The following is a 25,687-nucleotide window of genomic DNA, read 5'->3' as shown; positions in this document are numbered from 1 at the left end:
GTTTCTTGCAATGATGGAATTTGCCCTTTTTGGCTTGCATGCCCCCTTGTTTTTTGTTTGCCTGTGATGTGCCAGAAGTCCCAGAACTCTGTGGAGCATTTTTCACTTGGCTGCCTTGGCCCTTCTATCTAGCCATAAAAGCCTGCTCAGAGGCTATAGCATCCACACCACTATTCCTCCGTGTTTGCTCCTCCTCTAGAAGCAAACTAACTAACTGACGGAAACGGCAATCCTCATGGTGAGGTTTAAGGCCGTATGAAAAGCCAAGTACGAAGGAGGTAATGAGTTCAAAGTGGTAGATATCATCTGTGCATCCGAATAGTACTCATCAACATTCATGAGCTGCCCTCGCAAGTCCTGAATTTTGTTCAAGTGATCCTGAATAGAATCACCTTCATCCATTTTCAATGTTTCCAGCTCTTTCTTTAAGAAAGAGATGCGAGTCTCATTATTGCATGCAACATCTGCTCCAAAGTTAGCCAAGCTTCTTGTGAAGAAGTTGCTAAATGAATATGGGGGATGATTGACCGCTGAACTGCCAATGCAATCAGCAACAAAGCCTATGCATCCCTTGTATCCCATGCTTTTTTGAGTTGTTGTTCTTTGGGCAAGTGGCTGAAGTGGAGCAGGCTGATGTGCCCGTGGTGCACGTCCTCCTGGAGGAGGAGTAGCTGCAGCCACAACTCCAGGTTGAGCTTCTTCTCCACTGATATAATCCCAAAGATTTTTGGCCACAAGTACATTCTTCATCATGAAGGACCAAAGTGAGTAGTTATTTCCATCCAATCTGTCCTCCTTGGATACATAGATGAAAACATCTCCTCCTTGATATGCCATGATTTTTCAATTACCAAAAAAAATGCAAAGAGCAATGTCGAAGCAGAACTTCACTGGGGATCTAAAATTTTCCAGAAATTGCAAGAAATAACTTTCTGCAATTAGTGTACAAAGTTGCACTCCGTCAAAATTGTCTGTTATGCACGCAGTCCAACGTGCAATCAATGTTCAGCAACACTGTACCAGCAAAATCCCCAAAATTTCCTTGCCTCGGTTTTGACAAAATAGTCTGTTAGTGACTGTAACTGGAGTGCGTATGCCAATGTTCCTAGAAAACATAAAAGCCCCAAACTTTTTGATGAATGTGCCAAGAAATTTTAAACCACCGTATCCTTGACACATATTTTGAATTCTGTGCCTGTGCAGTGGAAACCCTCTCTTCCAAAAATTAATTCTGGTAGAAAGAAGGTATAAAAAAATTTTAAAAATTACCTTGGAAACGACGAATCATCGGTAACGACAAGCGGGTGTGGGAGTCGTCAACGTTGCTGACGTCGCAGGCGAGCTGGCGTGGCAGCGTAGGGATCAGACGTCTGAGGCGTCGCAGCTGACAAAGCTGCTGTCGGGCGGTGCAGAGGAGAGCTGGCGACTGTGGCGATTGAGCTGGACACTGGCTATCATGACGAACGGCACAAGGGTGCAGTTGACGGGTGAACAGGAGGCGTCAGGCGGGTTCACTGGTCAGGGGCATAGCTGCAGGTACAGGTAGGCTAGCAGGCTCCCAGGCTGGCACATGGGCGCTGCAGGCAGCGCTTCTGGCGCTGGTTATTGCTGACGGAGCTGGTAGTCAGCTGACATACAGCAAACTGGCGGGTTGCTCTCTCAAGAACAGGCAGCGTGGAGGAAACTGGCGGGGCTGTCTGATGCAGCCTGACGAAGCTGGCTGGGTGCAAAGCAAGAACTTGAGACCTGAGCAGAAGCTCCCGGAGGTTGAGCAAAGCTGAGATGAAGCTAAGCAAAGCTGAGCAGAGCAGAACCAATGCTCTGATACCAAATGTGAGAGAGGACGGCAGGATCAAAACTCAGCACAGAAAGTAGTAGACAGTAGAGAGTGAAGCATGACACCCAATGCAATAGACTGAAAGAGTGCAAAGCTGAAAGTACAAGGTACAACCCTTAAACCTTAGGGTTGTAGGGGGGTGTTCACACCCGAACACGGTAAGTGCCCGTAAGTGTGTGTCATAAGCACATACGAAATAATACCATAAGTCTGGGGAAAAAAACCTCTCCTACCGAGAGTAAAAAGTGCCTCAGTATCCTATTGATCACCGACACTCCGATGTGAGCGTAGGCGTAAGTGAGGAGTGAGTGAAATACCCGACATTGCCACCAACTATTACAGACACCTTTTCCAATAGGAGACAGCCTCAGCCAGAGGAGAGTGTTGCAGACAGCAGATCTGGGACCACATCCCGTCCCTCGTCTCACAGAGGAGATGGGATGCTCCCTCCTAGCCCCCTTCACAGAGAAGGAATTAGAGGAGGCTTTCCACACACAGAACGGGCAGAAATGCCCGAGAGAGGATGGCCTCTCCAAGGCTTTCTTCACCACCTTCTGGGAGGTAGTGAAGGACCCCTTACTGCTGGCTTTCCAAGAGATTTTCAACTCAGGTCGGATGCCAAGGAGTTTATCGGCAGGTCTTATCAGTCTCCTCCCCAAAGGGGGAGACCGATTGGAGCTATCACAATGGAGACCAATCACTCTGTTGCCAGTTACCTATAAGACACTAGCATAGATTATTGGTAGGCGACTCTGCCCCATGCTACCAGACATCATCCATGACACACAGACAAGCTTTGTCCAGGATAGGAGCATCCTAGACAATGTCTTTACCTTCTTTGAGGCGACAAAGTGGGCCCAGCACAGTGGTCAAGGTTTGGCTATACTACTCCTGGATTTTGAGAAAGCCTATGATAGGGTGGACTGGGACTTTTTGGAGGGCACTATGGAGAGGTTGGGCTTCCCCAAGGCATGGATCCATGTGGTCTCTGCACTCTACAGATTGACTACCAGTAGGGTTCTTATAGGTGGTAGGAGAGGGGAGGAGTTTCAGCTGGAGAGATCGGTATGGCAAGGCTGCCCACTGGCCCTGTATATGTTTCTACTCTTTGCAAAGTCAATGTCTTACTTCCTCAAATCACGCGTGAGTGGGCTACACAGCCTCTGACTTCCAGTGAGAGAGGAGACGGAGCTATTAGACTCAGAGTATGCTGATGATACAACACTTTACATAGAGGACGATGAGGTGATGCTGGAGAGAGTAAGACTAGCTCTCAAGGTATTCTGTACTGCAGCAGGAGCAAAAATCAACTGGCGAAAGTCGGATGGTTTTCTTACAGACCCGGACTCTAGTATGGAGTGGGGCGTCCACTTGGGATTTAGATGGGTGTGTAAAGGGCAAACCATCCGCTGCCTAGGGTTCCAGGTGGGACTCGATATCACCCCCGCCCAGCAATTTCTACCAGTCCTCGATTCTATTTGGAGAAAGCTGACCTATTGGAGTATTTCTCGCCTCTCCCTAGCGAGCCGAGCCGTGATGGTCAACCAGGTCCTCCTAGCGACGGCTTGGTACATCGCCTCATGTTGGTGCTTCTCCTTGTCTTGTGCTGCTCAGCTTCACCCGAGTGCGAAATTTCCTCTGGGCCGGGTCGGACAGCTCCAAAGGGACTTTCGGGCCAAGGTGCCGTGGGCGACCATCATTCCGCATCAATCAAAGGGAGGGCTTGGGATTATTGACCCATAGTATTAGAGTATGGCCCTTTTGGGCAAGCTGGTAGTCCGCAGTCTCACACTAGGAGGGCAGACCTAGAAGGTCCTACTATAGAAGGGTCTCCAAGAGTGCAGAACGAGGCTCGGCGGCGGGGATTGGAGACCATCCTTGAGATGGATCTTCACAACGGCCCAGATCACACCCCCCAGATCCCCCTTCCTACGTAGCTTACTTCAGCTGTGGTCGGGCCTCCATAAGGCCCTAGTTTAGAGCCCCCCAGGTTGCCAAGAGGAGATAGACAGTCACCCAACAAAAGGGAATTCAACCAGTGGTGAATCTAGGAAAGCATTGGGATTCAGCCTATAAAGAAAAGGATAACCCCTCTTTCATAAATGCCGAAGATAAACAACACTATTTCTGTATCCACAGTAGCTTCCAAAGCATCATCCTAATCCTTGACATGGAAGGTATCACTATTATGTTGGATATAATCTCCCAATAACATATTAGCAAACTCCAGCAAGTGTTCCCAATCTAAATCTTGTGATTCCTCAATGATAGAGGTGACATGTGTATAGAAGCACAACTAGTGATCATTTGGTGGAGGTTCGGTTCCTCATGATCTTCCATCAAAGCATTAGAAGCATGTTTGCTGTATTTGATAGCAGTTGCACATGAGGACAAGGTTGAACTTTGGAACAAGAGACCGCCATCTTGGTACATGGAACCATTTCTTCCCCCTCTTCAACAGAATCAAGCCCCAAAGCCTCCACCACCTGATCGATAAAAGTGGTGTTCAATTCAAACATGACTACTATAGCAGCAAAGTACACATGTTATGTTCCCCAAATCATCTGACTGATCTTATCTAAGATCTACTTTGTTCTACTCTGGTCCAATATTCTAATCTGAAATTTGCTCCGAAATCCACTCTACTCTGCTCTGCTAACTCTACTCCGAAATCTGCTCTACTTTGTTCTCTCTCTCACTCATGTGAAGATGTTTAAATTAATGAAGTATTTACAATGGGCCTTGAGAGCCCTTTTCTTTTTTTTTGCCGCGGGGGGGGGGGGGGGGGGGGGGGGGGGGGGGGGGGGGGGGGTGGGTGGGTGGGTGGGGGGGGGCAGGCGGGAGAGAGAGAGAGATCTATTAATGTCTCTAGAGGGCCAGAATGGCCTATGACACCATAACTAATACAACCGGTATCATCATCTCCCATCAGAGAAGAAAACATAATTATGTCTAGGTCTACATGATAAATTGAAATGGAAAATGAAGAATATGGAAAATTAAGAAATTGAAAAGAGTATGGAATATCTCCCTCTTAGTATATGGAATCCACCAAGACTTTGCAAGCTACCCCCGACTGACTCGACGTGGTAATCTTCGTCTGTAATAAGTAATCATGACGCGAATGTGTCGCATATGAGCATGCCTACGTTGCCGAGCAGGTACCCTAGGGCATCGTGCTCTGCATAACACTGTAACTCTGTCTACTGTGATGCCACCTCATGATGTTCCTCGATGGTGCCAGTCAGTAGGAGATGTAGTGTCTAAGGTGGCAATGGCCAAAGGGTCAGCTATACTAAAAAGTCTCCTCTTGTGCCTATTGAATTTTAGAAGCTAATCTTGCTGGAAATGTGTTGTTCCCTCTTTCATGTGGAGGCTCTTTAATACTTTTGAATTTATCTTCAATTTGGAACTAGTTATGCATCATTGGATGATACACACTGTCTTCAAGCATGATGCAGTGGAGCTATTGCTTCAAGCCTAGAAGTCATGATGAGCATCCAAGTAGATTCCTCGTGCAAAGTAGGGAGGCATCATCTCATCAAATTACGAGATTCGTTGGATTGGTAGCTCTCTTTCTCTCTCTCTCTCTCTCTCTCTCTCTCTCTCTCTCTCTCTCTCTTTTCGTAAAAGGTAATTGTATTAATTACGAAAAAAATACAAGATTACTGGATTACAAGATACATGACGACAATACAAGTCATCATGTGAAGAGGTGCTAAGTACTACAAGTTACAATTTCATGGCAAGGATGCGGAGGAAATTGCCATATGCCAAGGACGGAAATCCTCTGTAGAGAGCAAATCAGAACGATGGAGAAGATCTAACTGCCAATACAAGAGGCCCTTAAGCCTCACAATATGCCGCTGAACATTATGGGCGGAGTCAAACAGAAAAGCATTCCGAATCGTCTAGTTATGCCAACAGCCCCAGTATCGAAGAAAGTGATACATGAGCTTCATATGTGGTTGTGCGGGAGTAGGGTATTTGGGCTGGCCCAAAACCCAATCAAAGGGGCGCAGTGTGATGCCAACCACCCGTCGCCAAACGGCCGACAAAAGTAACCAGACTTTCTTAGCGACGGGGCAGGAAATAAATCGGTGGCGGGCGGATTCCATAGCAGTGGTGCAAAAGAAACAGGTGCCATTGGAGATTCGGCGCTTGGAAAGAGCCGAAGCAAGCGGAAGACCCCCAATTATCACTCGCCAAAGAAAGACTTTGTATTTAAAGGGTGTCTTGTTGACCCAGCCCTCCATCACAGTGACCCTCCACCACGAGCGGGATTTATGCAATCCCCATAAAGCATTCGCTTTAGTAACTAGCCATTGATTATCTTTAATCAGGAGATGATATACTTGATTAGCAGAAGCTTTGCTCAAAGGCAGCCGGCCTTGTAGGTCCCAATCCTGCCAGGGATGATCCAAAGCAAGAGCAGGAAAGGGTTGTCTGCTCTGGAGCACCGTCACGAGCTGTTCCCATAAAGGCCTATATCCACGAGGGATCCGGAAAATCCTCCTAGCAGTACGAAACGAGATAAGCACATTGCGCCTGGCAAGGGTGGCATCCGCAACTGAAGACAAGCCCAAACGTGCCATCCGGTTGAATTGCGGTCTAAGCTCGTGTTTACCTTCCCACGAAAGTAGACGTGAGACCGCCAGTAATTTCAATTGAAAAGAGTTAGTAGCCAGACTCTGTTTCCATGAGGGAGGCATGATCCCTGTTTCCCACACCTGCTGAAACAGAGCCTGCAAAGGTTTTGCCAGTTGGGTAGCAAAGGCTTCAAAGAACTCATTGGTGAGACCATCCCAACCCGGACTTTTATCTTTGGGCAAGTGTAACAAGACATCCATAACCTCTGCTTCACCAATATCTGACTCCAGAGTAGCTTGCATGTCCTGCGGTAGCTGATTGCGGACCAGGTCATAGAAGACCGAACGGGCCTGAGTAATTTGGGCTGAAGGAGGAGAAGCGGAACCGAGAAGGTCACGAAAATAATTGCTGCACATATGCACAATAGTCTGTGGATCCAGGATAAGGTGGCCTTGTGCATCCTCGAGTCTGGTCAAATTCTCTCGAGCAGGAGAGGCATGGAGAGCTCGAAAGAACTTATGGGTCTGACATGCACTATCTTGCAAAGTCTCTGTTAGATGTTGCAATTTGGCCTGCTGATATGATTTTAATTGGAATTCTTTAACAAGATCGGCCACCCGCAGGGCCAGTGTAAGCAGAAATGCATCATCCGGAGTGTCCATCAGCAAGGAGCGAACCAAAAGCAGCAGGTCCTCTGCTGCCTGTCTACGGCGCTGACAAAGAGAGGCATGATAGATCCCATATTGCCGAGCAACCCGCTGCACATTAGAGAGCAATCGGTCAAATGACGCAGTGCCCTGAGAGGAAAAGTCCAAGGAGAATCTGTCAAGCAATTGCTGTATATAGCCCTGAAAAATTGTATGCTTTAAGTAAGAGGAGTTGAAACGCAAAGGGAGTCTCTCCAAAAATTGCTTGAAGGGGGCAATGGGTTGTGCAAGCAACTCGAACTGCAGAGGGAAATGGTCCGACAAGACATATTGCGGCAACACTTTTATTTCGAGCATCTCAGGCAGAAAATCATCATTATGCATGATATATATGCGGTCCAACCGCGACCATGTTGTGGCATACTGGGCCGAATGGAAAGTAAAGCCTGGAGAAGACGGGTGTAGCCAGGACCAAAGATCTTGCTTAAGAACAACAAGAGCCAAGTCGTGCCACATACGACTTTCCGGTGCATCCATGACCGAGTGCTCCGATGTAGACTGGGAAGAATCAATACACATATTGAAATCCCCCATGAAGAAGCCGCGTCTGCCAAGTGACAAGGAGGTCTGCAAAGTCTGCCAAAGCTCCCGGCGAGATAACGAATCATTCGGAGCATAGAGGCCAAGTAACCATAGGATTTCCCCTTCGAATAAAATTTCAATCACCAAAAAGCGGCCATGAACATCATTTTTAATAAGAACAGGCTGATATTTGGCATGTACAATCATGAGCACACCCGAATAATGCCTGGCCTGTGTTCCTGCATAGAACAAACGAAAGCCATGGCAATCCACCACTTTACCGGCGTCACTGTGACTCTTGTGCTCAATAGCACACAGGACATCCCACTGATTCTCATACAATGCAGTCCACATGGCATGTTGCTTGTGACGAGAACAAATTCCTCGCACGTTCCACGTGGCTATTTTCATGTGTATACAAAACACACTTAGGTACGAGGCACAGCTTGCCTCGATTTGACTTTGTCGGCGAGAATGTCAGGAACTCCCTCGTCCAAGAAATCTGCCAACACCGCAAAAGAGTTCTGAGGGCCAGATTTGGAAGTTGACGGCATATCTGCTTGCTTGGGGTTGGAACGTGGGTAACGACGGTCCCACAAAGTAATGACGTTGCCTCTGGTATCAAAAGCCAGCTGTGCAGGTGGACCCTTGAGACGATCCGAATACATTTTTCTGGCGGGCTGATGACAGGGAACTGAAGAAACCATAGCAGGAGCAGAACACTCAGACGACATCATTTCCTTCCTGCGCATATATGTTCGCATGGAATCGTGTGAAGTAGTAGGCCCAGTACTGTCCATGCCTGCACCAATCCTGTTGCCTTTTTTGGCACGGACTTCAACCCAATCAGTAGCACGGGAATCCTGTCCCGAAACCTGTTGTTTACCTTTGGCCAGAACTTGGGGCGGGTGGGTAGGATCCAGCGACTGGGCATCGCACACCATATCTTCCATGGGCGGAGCAACATGAGCTGCATCCGAAACGTATTGTTGCTCGGGGCATTCAGCCATAAAGTGCCCCAACTGTCCACAGGAAAAACAATGGCCAGCAAAATTGCCCCATTTCAAACGAAAGTGTAACGGATGCATTCCAGAGCAATTGAGGCGTAACCATGCAGGCCGTTTCCGTGCGGTATCCCATAACATGCACAAGCGGTTGTGATTCACCGCCCTGAGACTGGGAGGGACCAGAACCGTGCCCACAGCGGCCATAGCATCCTTTAATAGCGGCCAATAAACAGCCGGACAATTTTCCACTTCTACCCACACAGGGCATTCACGTTGCAGGAGGCGCTGGAAGTCTGCCATCGGGCGCCATGGAACCACATGTACCAACCGACGATCAAAAAACAAAGGCAGTTTAGACAGAAGAGCAGCACGGTGCATCTCTGTTTTCAAAAGGACCTCAAAAAAACCCCGGGATCCAACAAAAATCTCTTCAACACATTCCCCTTGTAGCAGACTCTGCAGCCATTGGCGAATACGGGAAAGCAGCGGGATGCGACCAGTGAAGAAGAGTATCACCGCGCGATCATAAAATACCGAAAAGGAGCGTAGGACAGTTTTTGGCTCGACGGTAGCTTCCAGAACATCGTCTGGAGCAGAGGCAGAGAAGGCTTCCTGGTTATGTTGAACATATTCACCAAGCAGAGTGTTGGCAAATTCCAACAGATGCTCCCAGTCCACCTCCTGAGAGTCCACCGGATCCGAAGCGACCTGCGCATAGGAACGATCCAGAGAAACGCCTATCTCTTCCGGGGTGTGCTTGGTACGTTTGCCCGCAGGCTGGATGTCAGGACCCGGGGGCAATTCTTCAGTACACGGAACCATATCCTCGAGTTCCTCAGCATCCGAGTCCGGGCCAAGTGCTGCCACCGTTTGATCTAGGAAATCCAGATCCAAACCAGCCATCGTGTATGACGAACTGATCTCACAGAAGGCCTGACCGACACTCTCTCTCTCGCTGTCTCTTTCTGAGTACAGAGCAGAGGGCACGCGATCCCGGACGCTGCCTAACTGATGAAGGTCAGGTTTAGGGTTTTCGCAGGAGCTGGGCGCCTGGCGTCAGGGGTAGGCTACTGTGGATAGGGCGGCAGACCTGAGGGTGGAACACAGGTCTGGCAGTCGTCGGCAGGGCGGGATGATCAAGGGCGCAGGGCAGAGGCCTCGCCAGCAGAAGCCCTAAACGCAGAGGGCAGACGAGCAAGGCGCTGGTGCAGAGCCCGCCACTCAGGCGGGCGACAGCAGGGCGGGGACCGCTGACGAAGGGCCGACCAGCAGCGGGGCGGGGGACTTAGTCACGTCCGACGGGGCGTGAGAGATATGCGACTGGGCGCCAGGGAGCTACGGCCGACGGATCGTCAGGGGTGGGCGACAGGCCTGCGGGCGGCGGGCAACGGACGACGACCCTGCGGACGAAGGCGAGGCGGCGGCTGCAGGCGACAACGTGGAACAGACAGGCTATGGCGGCGCGACAGGCGACGCGACCTCCATCTCTCTTCTCTCTCTCTCTCCTTCTCTCTCCTCTCTCTCTAGTTTGGCCTCTCTCTCTCTCTCTCTCTCTCTCTCTCTCTCTCTCTCTCTCTCTCTCTCGTTTTTTGTGAATGAGTGTATACTAACATTGGAATATTTACATCTGGCCTTCAGGCCAACCAAAACAGCAAGGAGACAAGTCTCACATTTTTACATCAGACCATCAGGTCGGCATAGAAAAGAACACAGATACAATTAAAAGTCTATCACAACTCTAACTCTGGAATGTCACTCAGAAAGCTGGAGTAGAGCGAACAATATCCAGTTAGGGAGCAGCAATGTCAAGAAGAACCAAATCAGCTGAGACCATAGAGGAGATCTGCCATAATACCAAACCACGAACACGGGCCACATGACCATGGATGTCTGATACTAAATCAGAGATGAAGGCATTCTGAGTATGCCAAATATGCCACAAGGCTGTCCATCTAATATGCCACAAGGCTGTCCATCTAAGGAAATGGAAAAGGCAGGAATAATCTGAATGCAAAGAAGACCAGGAAATCACGTTTCCCATAATCCATGAGCGAACTGATATCCAGAGCTGAGTTGCCGCGGACCACACACGAGAAACAAAACTCCAGATTTTTCTAGCAACAAGGCACGAGACAAAAAGATGAAGCACTGTTTCATCCCATGTAGTACAAAACACACAATGACCGGTAGAGATCTTGCAAGCTCACAGCACATCACCAGTTGGAAGACCCCCAATTAGTAGCCTCCAAATGAACACTTTACCATGATACAAAACCTTAGACTTCCAAAGTTGGATGAATCTTCCCTGCCACTTCTTTTTACTATCCCGAGTATGCCATACTTTGTTAGCCTTTTCCGTGACCCATCTTTTGACCTCCACCATTTGATGATAAATCTGGTTAGCTGACCTTTTCTCAAAATCATCAAGAATCACAAACCTCCAATCACAACATGGTGAAGAGTGTTGTAATATTGACAAAGGGGAGAACCTCAAAATCCTTTCCTGTATAGAGGACCAAATGTCATGATAATCGTGAGGTACCCGAAAGTGCTGACGGATACACCTAAAAGAATAAAGACAAGCCTGTCTAGGAACCCATCAAGGACTGTCTGCAACCCCAAACGAGCCATCCGATTAAACTTATCTTTGTGTAAATCTTTATGCGGCCAATCCAACAACCTGGAAGTAGCCAGCACTTCTCCTAGCAACAAATTCTCCTCCTTTTACGAGAATTAGAAGGGCGCCAAACTGCAAGACATAACATTGCCTGCCAAGAGGCAATCAAATGAGAAAGGAGAAAAGACTAAGAGACCTTTATAGGTCTTGTGGAATTAAGCACATGCCACCAAGAAGCATGAATAAGCGTGTTGCCATAAGAGATTCCAATCTTTTCTATGAAAAATTTTGCAATGTCTGACCAAGGATGACTCTCTATACATAATGCCTGGAAAAGTGCTAGCCTCAAGGATGCCATATGCAAGTTAGCATCCAACAAAGCTGCTCCCCCCATCCTTTTAGGAGTAGTAACATGCTGCCACGAAATCCACACTTAACCTAAGGGATTCCCTTTCTTTTTCCACAACATGAATTGGATAGGTTGAACCAATTCCAAAAGAGACTTCTTGGTCCAAGGAAGAAGAGGCAGGAAATACGAGATCATGCTAATCATGATGCATTGAGCAACCTTAAGTCACACATGAAGATGCCAGCCTTGAGACTTCCAGTACATGAACTAATCATGAATACGAGATGACATCCAATCCAGCAATGTACGGGGAGCTACATCCACACCAATAGGATAGCCCAAATGTCTAGTTATGTTTCCCCTAGAGATCACAATTCCATGCCAGCCCAAGGCCTGCAAATCATTCTCCATGCAAGAAAGTAGTGTAGATTTCTGAGTGTTAATATAAAGTCCTGATACGAGAGCAAAAATATTCCATGCAACCATTGCTCGATTGACATTTCAGCGATCGGCCTTAAGAAATATGAAGGAATCATCTACCGAAGATTGCCCCAAAGGTTGGGCCCCACTAGGAAGAGTAAGACTAACTATCTCCCCTTGATCAACCAACTTGTCCAACAATGAAAGCATGGGGTGAGTGACTAAAGCAAACAGTAAAGGGCTAAGAGGGCGTCCTTGTCGAAGAGACCGAGACAAGGCAATTTCATTCGTGATCCCACCAGATGCAACAAACACTGGATGCACACATGGCAAAGAAAGGCTCGATGATCTCTAACCTAAAAGAAGGATTAGAGGAATGCAAAAAGAAATTGGACGCACAAAAGGAATCACAAATCACACCGGAGCTACAAAAAGAGATGGATGTTTTGAAAAAGGATATGCACACCTATGCAAGTGTGGTGCAAGGAACCCAAAAGAAAATGGAGAATGTTGAGAATGCTATCAAAGAAAGTGCAGAATGGATAGGTGTGGCAAAAAAGAACAAAGGAATGCATGGCAACAAAGTGGAAGTTATGAATGCCACCTTGGAAGAAGAGACAAAAAGACGGGCACATGCACTCCACATAAGAGCAATTGGACTAGATGAGAAAAGCTCCCCAATTGAAGATGCTACAGCTCGTCACCCAAATTGGAGCTACATATATACCCATCATTGGGGCCTAGCAAGTCGAGAAAGACGATACAAAAACAAAAGTCCTCATCCTTAAGTTTGGAGACTTGGAAAAGAAAATAACCTTCCTCTCCCAGCGAATCACTCTCAAAGGAGAAAAGATCTACCTAGATCAAGACCTTACCTCGGCCAAGATAGCCCATAAGAAGGGGGAAACATGCCATGTATTCTAGAGGCATGAAAAGCAGGTAAATGGGTTGTCTACAGAGATGGAAGAGTCATTATCACAGAGGAAAGGACAGCACAACGGTGCACGGGCTATGAGACCCTGAAGTTCGCATTACACTCACTCCCTTAAGACAGATGGAGGGTATTTTGAGGATACTTCCAGAGGGATAGACATTGCTATATATACTGAGACACACCAATGTAAAGACAACCTTCTACCTAATGTATATGGATATAGATAGGAAAGTATATATTGCACTCAGCCTAGGAGGCCTGGAAGGACGACGAGATCAAGAGGTGTGGCAATTCTATTTAGAGAAGAGCTCTCAAATACAGACCAAGTGGTACATAGAGATGCACAGGCAAGATACATGTGGATCAACTTATGTGCAAATAGAACTCGAGACATATACATTGCCATATGCTACTTTCCCCTTGCATATTCTAAGTTTTCCCCTAAAGAGGCATCCCCCTATACACCACTATATGAAGACATAATGAGATTTATGAGCACTAGGTATATTTTAATAGCATGAGACTTTAATGTACGCACAAGAAGCAACCAATATGCTTTCCCCCTAAAGGGGCATCCCCGTATATACCACTATATAAGGACATAATGAGATTTATGAGCATCGGGGATATTTTACTAGCAAGAGACTTTAATCACACACAAGAATCAACCAATCTGCTTTCTTTGACACTAGCAATGATATGTTCACAGATATTGCATTAGATGAAGTGGGATTAGTCAGATCAGCCAGAGATAAAGAGATAACAAAATATTGCATTAGATGAAGTGGGATTAGTCAGTTCAGCCAGAGATAGAGATAAAACAAAATATGGAACAAGTGCACATGGTTTGGCCATCCATAATGGGCTGCCATAGTGGCCAGGATATAATGATTTTGCATGCTGGAATAACAAGAAAGGGTCAAGCACAGTGGACTACTTGATTGGATCACCCAACTTGCTACCTTACATAAAAAGCTTTGAAATCTCAGACAGACCAATTGGATTAGCAACAAACCATGCTATTCTAGCTTTCACAATGCAATATGGACATACATGAAGCACAGTCACACATACCAAAATTACCATGCTATGATTTTGTGAAAATTACCTCACACGTATACAGCACTGCTCTGTGAGATCCATTGAGGGAGCTAGACACACATGCGTCTCTCGATGAGTTTACAAGACAATTGGTCAAGATAATACATACTTCAGTAGCCTATGCTTTCCCACACACTACACCATTAGATAAGCCTCCACAAGGTAATACCCCACAGAATGGCTGGTATGATTATGAGTGCAGAGAGGCACAAGCACATTTTCAGCGAGAGGTGGCACTTGGCATATGTACACTTCAAACAATTGGTACGCAAAAAGAAGCGGGAATACTTGAGCAAACTAGAAACAGAAATGTATTCCATGTTCTTGGGACACGACAGCAAGAGAGCATGGAAAAGAATGCATGAGAGCTAGCCACCTATAGAGGTTACTAGACCAGATGATTGGCATGAATATGCTTGCACACTTTATGATGTTCTTAGCCACTTTATGATGTTCTTAGCCAAGATTCTATGCCACTCCCCTCAACCTCAAGACCAAAAATTTGCAATTTTTTCACACAAAAGAAAAGTGAGGAATGCCATATGGAAACTGAAAAATGGGAAAGCCCAAGATCATGATGATTTAGTAGTAGAACACTTCACACATTCTTGTGATATCTTGGCACTAGCATTGGCTCACATCTTTAATAGGGCAGTCTGTGAGGAATTTCCAACCAATTGGTCAAAACCATCATAATTGGACACAAGCCGGATTTTCTCCTTGATTGAGGTAGACTTTTCCATTGTTCATAGCCACATGTTTGTACTACCAAAAAGTGCTTTTCATAGGTTATTTGCACGACCCTAATCACATGCTTTTACATCATAGTACCATTGTAATATCGTATTTGACCTTTGTTATCCCAAAAGCAATGTTCACACCTTTGTGAAGAGATGGTGTGAGCTTGTATACTTGGATGGAAGAGGCTTGCCATAATAGTACCATTGTAATATCGTATTTGACCTTTGTTATCCCAAAAGCAACGTTCACACCTTTGTGAAGAGATGGTGTGAGCTTGTATACTTGCATGGAAGAGGCTTGCCATAATAGTAATCCTCAAACACAGGCCACGTGCCCATGGATACTTGAGGCTGAATGAGAAATAAAAGCATTGCGGGTGCGTCAAATGCGCTAGAAAATGGAAAAGGCAAGGATGATTTTGCTGCAAAGTGATCAAAGAAGGCATCTTGCCCATGACCCAAGAACGGATGGTTGTTCACTACTCTATACCGAGGTTCACACGCACAAAATAAACCTTCAGATCTGTCTCCAAACTAGGCACAAGATGAAGCAATGAATTGGGGTCTCATTACATATACTACAAAAGATATAGCGGCAACAGGAGATCTTACAATCACACAGCACATCCCCAATGGAACGACCCCCAATAAGTAGACTCCAAATGAAAACTTATCCTTGATGAGGAACCTTGGACTTCCACAATTAAACAAATGTGACTTGCCACTTCCCTTTGCTATTCTGAACATGACAAACTTTGTTGGCTTTCTTAGTGACCCATACCTTATTCTTGACCATCTTATGGTAAATCTGATTAGCCAACCTTTTTAGGAAATCCTCTGGTTTCACAAATGCCCAATTTTGCTGAGGGGAAGAAGACTAAAAATCAAGCAATGTAGTATGCCAATGAAGCTATTCCTGCAAGGTCAATCTAATCTAGATGTAGCCGCTAGGCACCCGAAAGTACATGCGAATATGATGGAAAGAATAAAGACAAAGCTAGCTAGGAATGACAGCATCACGTGTAGTGTGCAGCCCCAATCTAGCCATCGGATTAAATTTATCTCGCTGCAAGTCTTTATCAAGTTAATCTAGCAGCCTGAAAGTAGTTAGCATTTCAGCTTGTAATGAATTAGCCTCCTTTCAAAGATTAGGAGGACGTCAAATTGTAAAGTAGAGAATATCCTGACATGAGCCAATCAAATGAGCAAGGAGAAAGAACTATGAAATTTTAAAAGGCCGTGTCAAATTCAAAACATGCCACCAAGAAGCCCGGATAATAGTATGATCACAGAAGATACCACTCTCCTCAATAAGAAATTTAGTAATATCAGTCCAAGATAACTCTACAAACATAGAGCCTCCAAAAGAGCCAATCTCAAAGCTGTCATATGAATATTGACATCCAGCAAAGCAGCCCCACCCAACCATTTTGTAGTAATATGCTGCCAAGATATCTATACCTGACCCAGACAATTTGCTTTCTTTACCACAACATAAAGCGGATTGTTTGCAACAATTCCAAGAGAGACTTCTTGGTCTAGGGAAGTAAGGGCAAAAAATATGAGAGTATATTGATCATGATGGATTGTGCCACTTTCAGCTACACACAAAGAGGCCAGCCCTAAGATTTCCAATACATAAACCTATCATGGACTTGGAAAGTCATCCAATCAAGCAAGGCTCGAGGAGTCACATCCACACCAATGTGATAACCCAAGTGCTGTTTAATTTCACCTTTAGAAACAACCACTCCCTCACAGCCCAAATCTTGCAAATCTATCTCTGTATAAGAAATTATTGTAGATTTCTAAGAATTGATATGAACCTAAAAAGCCAAAATAAACAAAATCCAAATAGCCATTGCTCCTATTCACATCTCTTTGTTTTAGTTAAAAATCTTAAATTAAATGAAAATATTTACATCATGCCTTCTAACCAATCATGAAGTCCTCTTGCTTCATGTGATGTCAAGTACACAACTCATCCTATAAAAGTAACATTAAGAGACTTTGTAACAAACACAACATTCAACATCATATGTTGCCCAAGCAATCCAATCATCATTCATCTACCTTGGCTCAAACTACACATTCCCAATATCACTTGGAGAACTCAAAAAGCTAAACCAAGTTGTCAATGGTGCTTATATCATCAATTATGTCATCATCTAGAAGCTTCCTCTTAACCTCCTCAACTCCAGTATAAATAGGGGTCTTGGGATACAAGTCCTTTAGTCTTGCCAATGCCAGTTATGAGGCTCATGTGAGAGGTAAATCCTCTCTAGTTCTAGTTCTGGTCTCATCTCGTCTTGTCTTTGATCTAGTCTCGTATCAAGGTCTTGTCTTTATCAACTTGTAGTACTTCATCATTATGTAATAAAGAAATAAGTTCTTCTTCAAGTTATTCTCTTGTAGGTTGTGAGGCCTTGTCCTTGCCAAGTTTTTGTTTCCCTCATAATAGAATTAGCCTATAACCTATTCTCCATTGGATGCCAATTGACCTTCTAAAGGACAACCTTGCATGAGCACACCAAGTGGGTTACTAGAACAAACGAAGCGATCAAAAAGCTAAAGCATGTCGAGTAGGTGCCATGCACAAGTCCCTAGTCTTCAAGAAAAAGCAAACGATAGAAACCCAAGGCTGATGACCATCACACATGGCTTGAAATAGTGACCATGACAGAGCAAACATGTGAGTCTCAACATCCAAAACACCCCCACCAACCATGCTTTTGGGAGTATAAGAATGGCTCCAAGAAATCCAAGAAATACCAGCATGTATAGAATCCTTTTTTCATTGCATGAAATGGACGTGCCTGGTAAGGTCATTCAAAGTACTCTTGGCCCAAGGCAAAGGTGGCAAAACATAGGTAAGCATGGGCAGCATGATCGTCTATGCCACTTTGAGATGCACATGAAATGGGCAGGCCTGAGATTTCCAATAGAGAAACTTAGCCTCCAACTTCTAAGATATCTATTGCAGCAATTGTTTAGGCTGAACATCAATACCCAGTGGTTGATGAGGGATGGTTTCATGGCATTAATATGGAGGCCAAAAGCATGCCCAAATACTCCTCTCTCGCTCTACACGTCTCTCTCTCTCTCTCTCTCTCTCTCTTTTCGTAAAAGGTAATTGTGTTAATTACGAAAAAAATGTACAAGTTTACATGATTACAAGATACACGAGGGCTCTAAGCCAATGTGTGTAAAATCCCAGTACGAAGCCACAAAAAAGTTACACAAGTCATGGCAAAGACCCATAGGAAATTGCCATATGCCAGGGAAGTAAGTCCTCCCAAGGGAGCAAGTCCGAGTGCCGAATGAGATCTATCTGCCAATGCAAGAGACCTTTAAGCCTGGCAATGTGTCTCGGTACATTAGAGGCCGAATCAAAAAGAAAGGCATTCCGAGTGATCCAATTGTGCCAGCATCCCCAGTATCTAAAAAAGTGGAATAAGATCTTCATATGCAACTGTGGCGGTGTGGGGTATTTTGGGCGCACAAAAACCCAATCGAAAGGGGTTAGTGAGGATCCCACCACCGCACGCCAAACCTGTGACAAGAGCGACCAGATATTCTTAGCGAGCGGGCAAGAAATAAATCGATGTCAGGTCGATTCCACAATAGTGGTGCAGAAGAAACAATTGCCGTTCGAGATTCGACGCTTGGAAAGGGCCGACGCAAGAGGAAGACCACCAATCATCACCTGCCAAAGAAAGACCTTACATTTGAAAGGTGTCTTATTCAACCAGCCCTCCATCACAGTTGCCTTCCACCATGACTGAGATTTCCGCAATCCCCATACAGTATTAGCTTTAACACTCAGCCATTGATGATCTTTAATCAGAAGATGATACACCTGATTAGCAGAGGCCTTTTCCAAACTCAACCGGCCTGCAAGGTCCCAGTCCTGCCAAGGACGATCCACAGCAAGGGCAGGAAAGGGTTACCTGCCCTGAAGCACTAACAACAGATGTTCCCATAAATCACGGTATCCACGTGGGATTCTGAAAAGTCTCCTGGCAATACGAAACGATGCAAAGACATTATGACTGGCAAGGGTGGCATCCGCAACTGAAGTCACACCTAAATGGGCCATGCAGTTAAATTTTGGTCTGAGCTCATGTTTGTCTTCCCATGAAAGTAATCTTGAGACTGCCAACAATTCCAATTGAAAGGAGTTAGCATGCAAGCGGTCCTCTACTGGATGCCAACACGCCTTTTGAAGCACCACTTTCCAGGAGCCGACCAAATGCAGTAAAAGAGAGGAGGACGGACTAGAAAACCAAGAGTCTGCATTAAGAACATGCCACTAGGAGCTCCAAATTTGTGTATTACCATGCCAAAGCCCGCTGTCCTCAAGAAAATAACGGGCTATAATGGCCCACGTGTGATGATCCACACACATACGCGAAAAAGAGACCAACGAAGTACCAGTATATGAGTTTCGGCATCCAAAATGGCTCCACCACCCAGGCGTTTGGGGGTACATATATGTGACCACGAAATCCACGAAATACCTACGTGCAATGAATCCTTCTTCCATAACATGAAACGAATAGGGCGAGTGAGAGCCTTCAAAGTAGTAGGAGTCCACGGCAGTAATGGCAAGAAATATGTGAGCATTGGCAGCATAATTGTCTGAGCCACTTTGAGGTGGACATGGAAGGGCCACGCTTGCGACTTCCAATACATAAACTTAGCTACCAGTTTCTGTGAAATCCACTCCATTAGTTGCTTTGGCTGAACATCAACACCCAACGGGTACCCAAGATGCCTAACAATGGAGCCACGGGGAACAACATGACCCTGCCAGCCCAATGACTGTAAATCAGACTCCGTGCAACTGAGAATGGCTGATTTGAAGGCATTGATGCGAAGACCAGAAGCATGACCAAAGAGCGTCCAAACATCTAATGCCTTGCGAATGTTGTCCTTGTCCGCACGCAAAATCATAAAGCTATCATCAACCAAAGATTGGCTAATGAAGTCCTGTCCCAAAGGAAGAGACAATCCGGCCGGCTGAGTAGAAGCTGCCATTGAAGATAACATTGAAAGAACCGGGTGGGTCGCCAGGGCAAAGAAGAGTGGACTCAAAGGGCAACCCTGTCTCACCGAGCGTACAAGGACAAATGGCTCTGTAACCCCACCATTGAGCATAACGCGCGAAGAAGCCGCAGCACTAATGGTGTAGATCAATCGAGACATCCGAGTACGAAAACCCATAGCAGGCATAAGTTCAGCAATGAAAGACCAGTCTAAATAGTCAAAAGCCTTTTCCATATCCAATTGAATCAATACCACTTCCTGACTAAAGTGCCTTGTATAGTCAATAGCCATTTGGACATTTAATATATTATGCAGAATATTGCGGCCCTTAATGAAACCATATTGAAGAGAATGCACAATAGCTGGAAGGTGCTTGTGGAGCCGATTCGCCAGCACTTTGGAAAAGATTTTATACATCGAATCCATCAAAGAAATTGGTCTCCAATGTTGCAACATTGACGGCGAAGGAACCTTTGGAAGCAGTTTGATAAGGCCTTCTTTCCATGAGGAAGGCATGATCCCTGTTTCCCAAACCTACTGAAACATAGCCGCCAATGGCTTCACCAATTGGGTAGCCGAGCTCTCAAAGAATTCATTGGTGAGACCATCCCAACCAAGGCTTTTATCCTTAGGCAGGTGTAACAAAACATCCATAACCTCCTCCTCACAAATATCTGCCTCCAAAGTAGCTTGCATATCAAGTGGAACCTGATGGCGGACCAGATCATAGAAGACTGAGCGTGCATGCGTAACCTGGTCAGAAGGCGACGGAGAAGAACCAAGAAGATCCAGAAAATAATTCCTGCACATATTGACAATGGTCTGCGGATCAGGACCATGCGACCTTCTGAATCCTGGAGTCTAGTCATATTTTCTCGAGTAGAAGAAACATGCAAGGCACGAAAGAACTTATGAGTCTGACAAGCACTATCTTGCAAATTGTCAGTCAAGTTGTGCAGTTTGGCCTGCTGATAAGATTTCAATTGAAATTATTTAATAAGATCAGCCAAACGCATCGCCAATGACAGCAGAAATCCATCATCTGGGGTGTCCACCAGCAGCGAACGAACCAAAGCCAGTAAGTCCTCCGCTGCATGTTGACGCCGCCGACAAATAGAGGCATGATGGATTCCATACTGCCGAGCAACCCACTATACATTAGAGAGCAGTCGTGCAAAGGAAGCCAAACCCTGAGAGGCGAAGTCCAATAAAAACCTCTCAATCAATTGCTGCATATAGCCCTGAAAGATTGGATGCTTCAAATAAGACGAGTTGAAACGTAAAGGGAGTCTATCCAGCAACTGCATAAAAGGTGCAATGGGTTGTGCAAGTATCTCAAGCTGGAGAGGGAAATGGTCCGACAAGGCATATTGCCGCAAGACTGTCATTTCCAGCATCTCAGGAAGAAAATCATCATCCTGCATGATATACATTCGGTCCAACAGCGACCATGTAGTTGCATATTGTGCGGAATGAAAAGTAAACCCTGTAGAAGAAGGGTGGAGCCAAGACCAAAGATCTTGCTTAAGTACCTCAAGAGCAAAGGCATTCCACACCCGACTTTCCGGAGCATTCATCACGGAATGCCCTGAAGTGGACTGAGAAGAGTCAACACACATATTGAAACTTAAATGGGAATCCACGTGTGTGTATACAAAATATTTCTTTGATGCAGACGTAAATACAAATGTGTATTCACATGGAACACATCAACCAACATTTCCAACACTTCTTTATAGTAAAAAAGCTCTTCTTGCCTCCTGAACAGCCAGCAGGGCAGAAAATACTCTATAAACCACCATGCTTTTTGATCCGCTAAGTTGGGCGGCTCGATCGAATAATATCCCGTGCATGTGTAGATGACTGAGACTGAAGCTATGCTAAAACCTCCTGGGTCTCTCTCGCAAAGAAATCTGTAAATTTCCTCTGGGTGCGATCCCAGCATCCTGGAGTTGCTAGGCTCCTAAAGAGTAAATCCCAAAGCCATCGTATCTCCAAGAGGAAGAAACCAAGACACAGATGGTCAGTAAAATCCATGACTTTAGATAATGGCCCAAACCCATCCCTAAATAGACAGTGAAAATGGCCTCCAATCTCGTAGTATGCTGGGCAACCGCAAACATCGTGCTCCTTTGTCTCCACCTCTACCTACCGGTCTCAATCTCTAATTGGTGTGAAGAGGTACGCAACTGACCAATAGCGCATCTAATCCCATGTGAGAGGCGGGTGTCCATGTATCTCAGGGCAGACAATAAATTCATCATTTGTTGTATGGAGAAGATGCTCTCTATAGAAAGCCATCTTCGTCCCTAACTCCTGTATTGGTGCCAACCATGTCCTCCTGATGTCTAGCTGGGTGAGATCCATCCCAATAACCCTGCTAAGCTTTGAGCTGCTCAAGGTCAGCAACGGTGTGTCAAGGGAGTACTGGAAGGGGGATAGCTTGTCCATGCTAAAGACATGTAACTCAAACCAAGCTAACATCTCTGCATACCAACACAAAGGGTCACACTAGTTGGCAAGCTGTTGAGAGGAATCAAGAGCCAGCCATGCATATCTATGTCTAGGTAGATCCCATAGGTTGTGTACATATATGGCTGATCAGGTGAGGGCCTCTACTACAATCAGCATGGCCATTAGCTCAGCTCTAATGATCTCATGTGGTACCGAAGCCTTACATCTGATCATCCTAGAGATCATGGATACAAGTGGCCTCTCCATCAACCTCCATCCATCATATGTGCAACCTGATTGGCTGCAGTGAGATCAAGATTGGGGCCCCATACCTATACTCCGTAAGTAATGTGGACATGACCTTGAAGTTTGCCAGCTTGGTTATGAGTGGAGTCATGAATTATCAAAAGCAATAAGTTACAAGGTAATTGGCAAGAGAGACGACAAGCAATGAGGCTAGGAGCAGGCTAGAGCTAGGAGTGAGTTGTGACAAGTAGGAGAAGATGACAGCCATGAGAACACATGAGGCACGGCATAAAGATCCAAGTCAGCAGCCCAACGTTGCCCAGTTCACAATCGAACCAGCCACGTGTGATGCAAAATTCATCCCATTCATCACAATCTCAATCCATTACAACATGTGACATCACAGTCACATACCATCATATCACAACAAATGACATCATATTTCTTGTCACATACTGTCACATTTTGAAAACAAAGAAAGTAATGTCCCTTTCAAATGTGACGCACTCTGTAACAAGAACGTCCCAAGGCCCCACTCCCTCTGTTACTTGTGACTACCTGGAGCACAATTATGTAATGATTGTCATAATAAAGAGCCATGGAAAAAGAGGGGCTGAAAAGATGCACGCACATGTAGATTGGTCTGGCATTACAGCCCACCAGATTCACACAGCCATTGTATTTGTCGTGTACTTAGCACTCTTTACAGAGTTCCTTGTACTTTGTACTTTCCCTCGGTGGGGTTTCCTCCGATGTATTATTAATGGAATTTTCTTTTGTCTGAAAAAAAGTGCACACTGTCTGCATAATGGCTAGAAGGTCTACTGAGCTGATAAGATACCTGATATTCCAGTTTAGCTGCAGTAGTTTGTCTTCAATACATTCACGCTTCTTCCTTAGCAATATCAAATCCTACAAGACAGAAATAAAACAACTTCCATCAATAACCAGAAAGTTACAGTATGTCTATCTACAATTTGGCAGGAAATTGGGGAAAAAACAAGAACTTTGCATGGACTTTCCCATGCACCTTTCTAATGTTTACTGTCTGTTGAAAGATTTCTAGCTCCTTTTCTAGCTCTGGGACTACCAGCATTGTCCGCCAACCTGCTCATACAATTTTCAGGATACAAATAATACTATGAGTATAGTGGAATCCGCAATCAATATTGTGGATTTTAAGAGATGGTTTCATTTTTCCATATGCTAAGGAAGTCCAAGTATATTACATCTGGTCTACAAGACAGCTTAAACATACCTGGTTGCTTCTTACTCCGAAGTATGTCTCCATAAATATGATCTCCAACATAAAGAACCTTTGAAAAATAAAACAATAACTCAGAGTGCAGCACTAAAACTCCACAAATCACTACAAAAGGCCATTATTTGACATTCTCCTGCTGCAAGCAGCAAGATTGGAGACAACTGTGGTTTTATTCTACTGTTAGAGTAGCACTTATATCGTATTTTACCTCGGTCCCCCTTTCGAGTGAGATGTTTATTACTAGAGTTTTGTCTTCTTGAAAAAAGGTGGTTGTTTAAGGCAAAACAAATCATTTTTTGAAATTGGACTGACTTCATTCAATAAACAAGAATTTAATAAAATTATCATAAGGATAAGAATTTGAAGAGTTTAGGCTGTGAGAAAGATAACACAGACTACATGAGCATGCCCCACATAAACTTCAGTTGAGGGACACAAGCTGGGGTGTCACAAGATTAATTAGGTATCTCAGTCATAATGACATGGAACAGTGAGAATGGGGCCTCCAGGGGTTTTGGGGGGGGGGGCCGTGATGGGGGGGTGGGGGGGGACGCCATTCCCTGTCGGGCCTGAACAAGGAATGCATTCAAACTTGGTGGAATGTTCCATTTCAAGTCTTGACAGCATTCCAATCTGGAAATCTTCCAACTGCAGGGCACAGTAAGAAATGCCACATTCCAGCCTGCCAAGTGACCATATTCGCCCTGCTTTGACTTGATATTTGTATCTAGTATTGACCTTGCCACTTGGGCCTGGCTTTTCATGATATGTGTTTCAGCCTTCAGAAATTATAGCTCTTGAGCCTTTACTCTTTCCAAAGAGTATATACTTTATTTTGCAGCATTGCCTGGTCTTAATATATGATGCTTCATTCCCGATGTTTAGATTGTGCTTTTAAAGGGTCTTTGAATACTCGCAAAGAAGTTTATTTCAGAGTTATGCAAAATTCCTAAATTTAACTATTTTTAGATGTCCTATTTCTAGAACGCACCTCCCCATTCCTATCACATTCCCTGTTCACCTTTCCCTGTTCCTGGCTATGATATTGGCACTATGTGCTGACAGGCATTCATAAGAGCAATAAAAGCCCCTTCCCCTCTCTCTTTCCAAACATTAGATGGGAGCTTTAGCATTGCAACTACATGCACCTTATGTGAAATTTAAATTTGGTTAAACATGAGATATCAACAAGGCGCTTGGTCAATAATCATTTAGGTCAGAGAACACCTGATTCTTAAATTCTTGGGACGTCACTTTGACACATAGAGGTGACTAAGAGAATTCTGATGGCATATCATATAGTTACTGGTCAGTCGGAGAGCCATCTTTTAAAGAGGCATTAGCACAACTCCAAGTTCTCTTAGGCCATCATTGCAACAGTGAGCTCTTCCTAGGATAGTTGAAAGATGGAGAAGGACCCCAAGCAAGATGGATTTAGAGAGGGCCTAATGGCCAAAGATAGAACATGTGATCCCAACAAATAGGCACTGCTGTGCACACACACATACACCACCACACCCCCACCCCCACCCCCCGGGGCAAAGAAAAACAAAAAAGAAGAAGGGTGCTAAGGAATGTCACGACTGTTAGACATGCTGCATAAAGGATAAACTTGGGAAAACTTTGATGTGACCCACAACCACGATATAGCTTACCGATCCCACAAGCCCAATAATTGAGAATGTTAAGTGGCACCTTTGAAGGGCGGCCTACTCTCAAAGTTCGGCTTTATCCAGCCACCCCAAGGCACCCATTCTTAGAAATATCACCTAGAATCAGTCAGGTCCAACTTACCCCAATTTTTTGTCCAAAACTTGGTCACGAGTTGCCAAATTGGTTGGATCCCGCCA

General features: G+C 45.2%; 1 protein-coding gene across 4 annotated transcripts in view; it reads right to left on the bottom strand.

Moving 5' to 3' along the window:
• LOC148031560 (uncharacterized) overlaps positions 1-25,687 on the bottom strand; it is a 148,134-nt gene that overhangs the window by 30,395 nt on the left and 92,052 nt on the right. For all 4 annotated transcript variants that reach the window (XM_087685107.1, XM_087685108.1, XM_087685110.1 and 1 more), the window contains exons 13-15: positions 23,832-23,889; positions 23,604-23,680; positions 23,415-23,485 (exon numbers count right to left, since the gene is read on the bottom strand). In XM_087685107.1, the coding sequence (XP_087541233.1) occupies positions 23,415-23,485; positions 23,604-23,680; positions 23,832-23,889 (206 nt within the window). The remainder of the gene's footprint in view (positions 1-23,414; positions 23,486-23,603; positions 23,681-23,831; positions 23,890-25,687) is intronic.

This window comes from Lygodium microphyllum, chromosome 9 (assembly GCF_053477565.2).
Source record: "Lygodium microphyllum isolate KBCC chromosome 9, Lygodium_microphyllum_v1.1.10, whole genome shotgun sequence".
Taxonomy (NCBI): Eukaryota; Viridiplantae; Streptophyta; class Polypodiopsida; order Schizaeales; family Lygodiaceae; genus Lygodium; species Lygodium microphyllum.
Note: the sequence above shows the minus strand (reverse complement) of the source record. Positions and strands in the feature narration are given on the sequence as shown.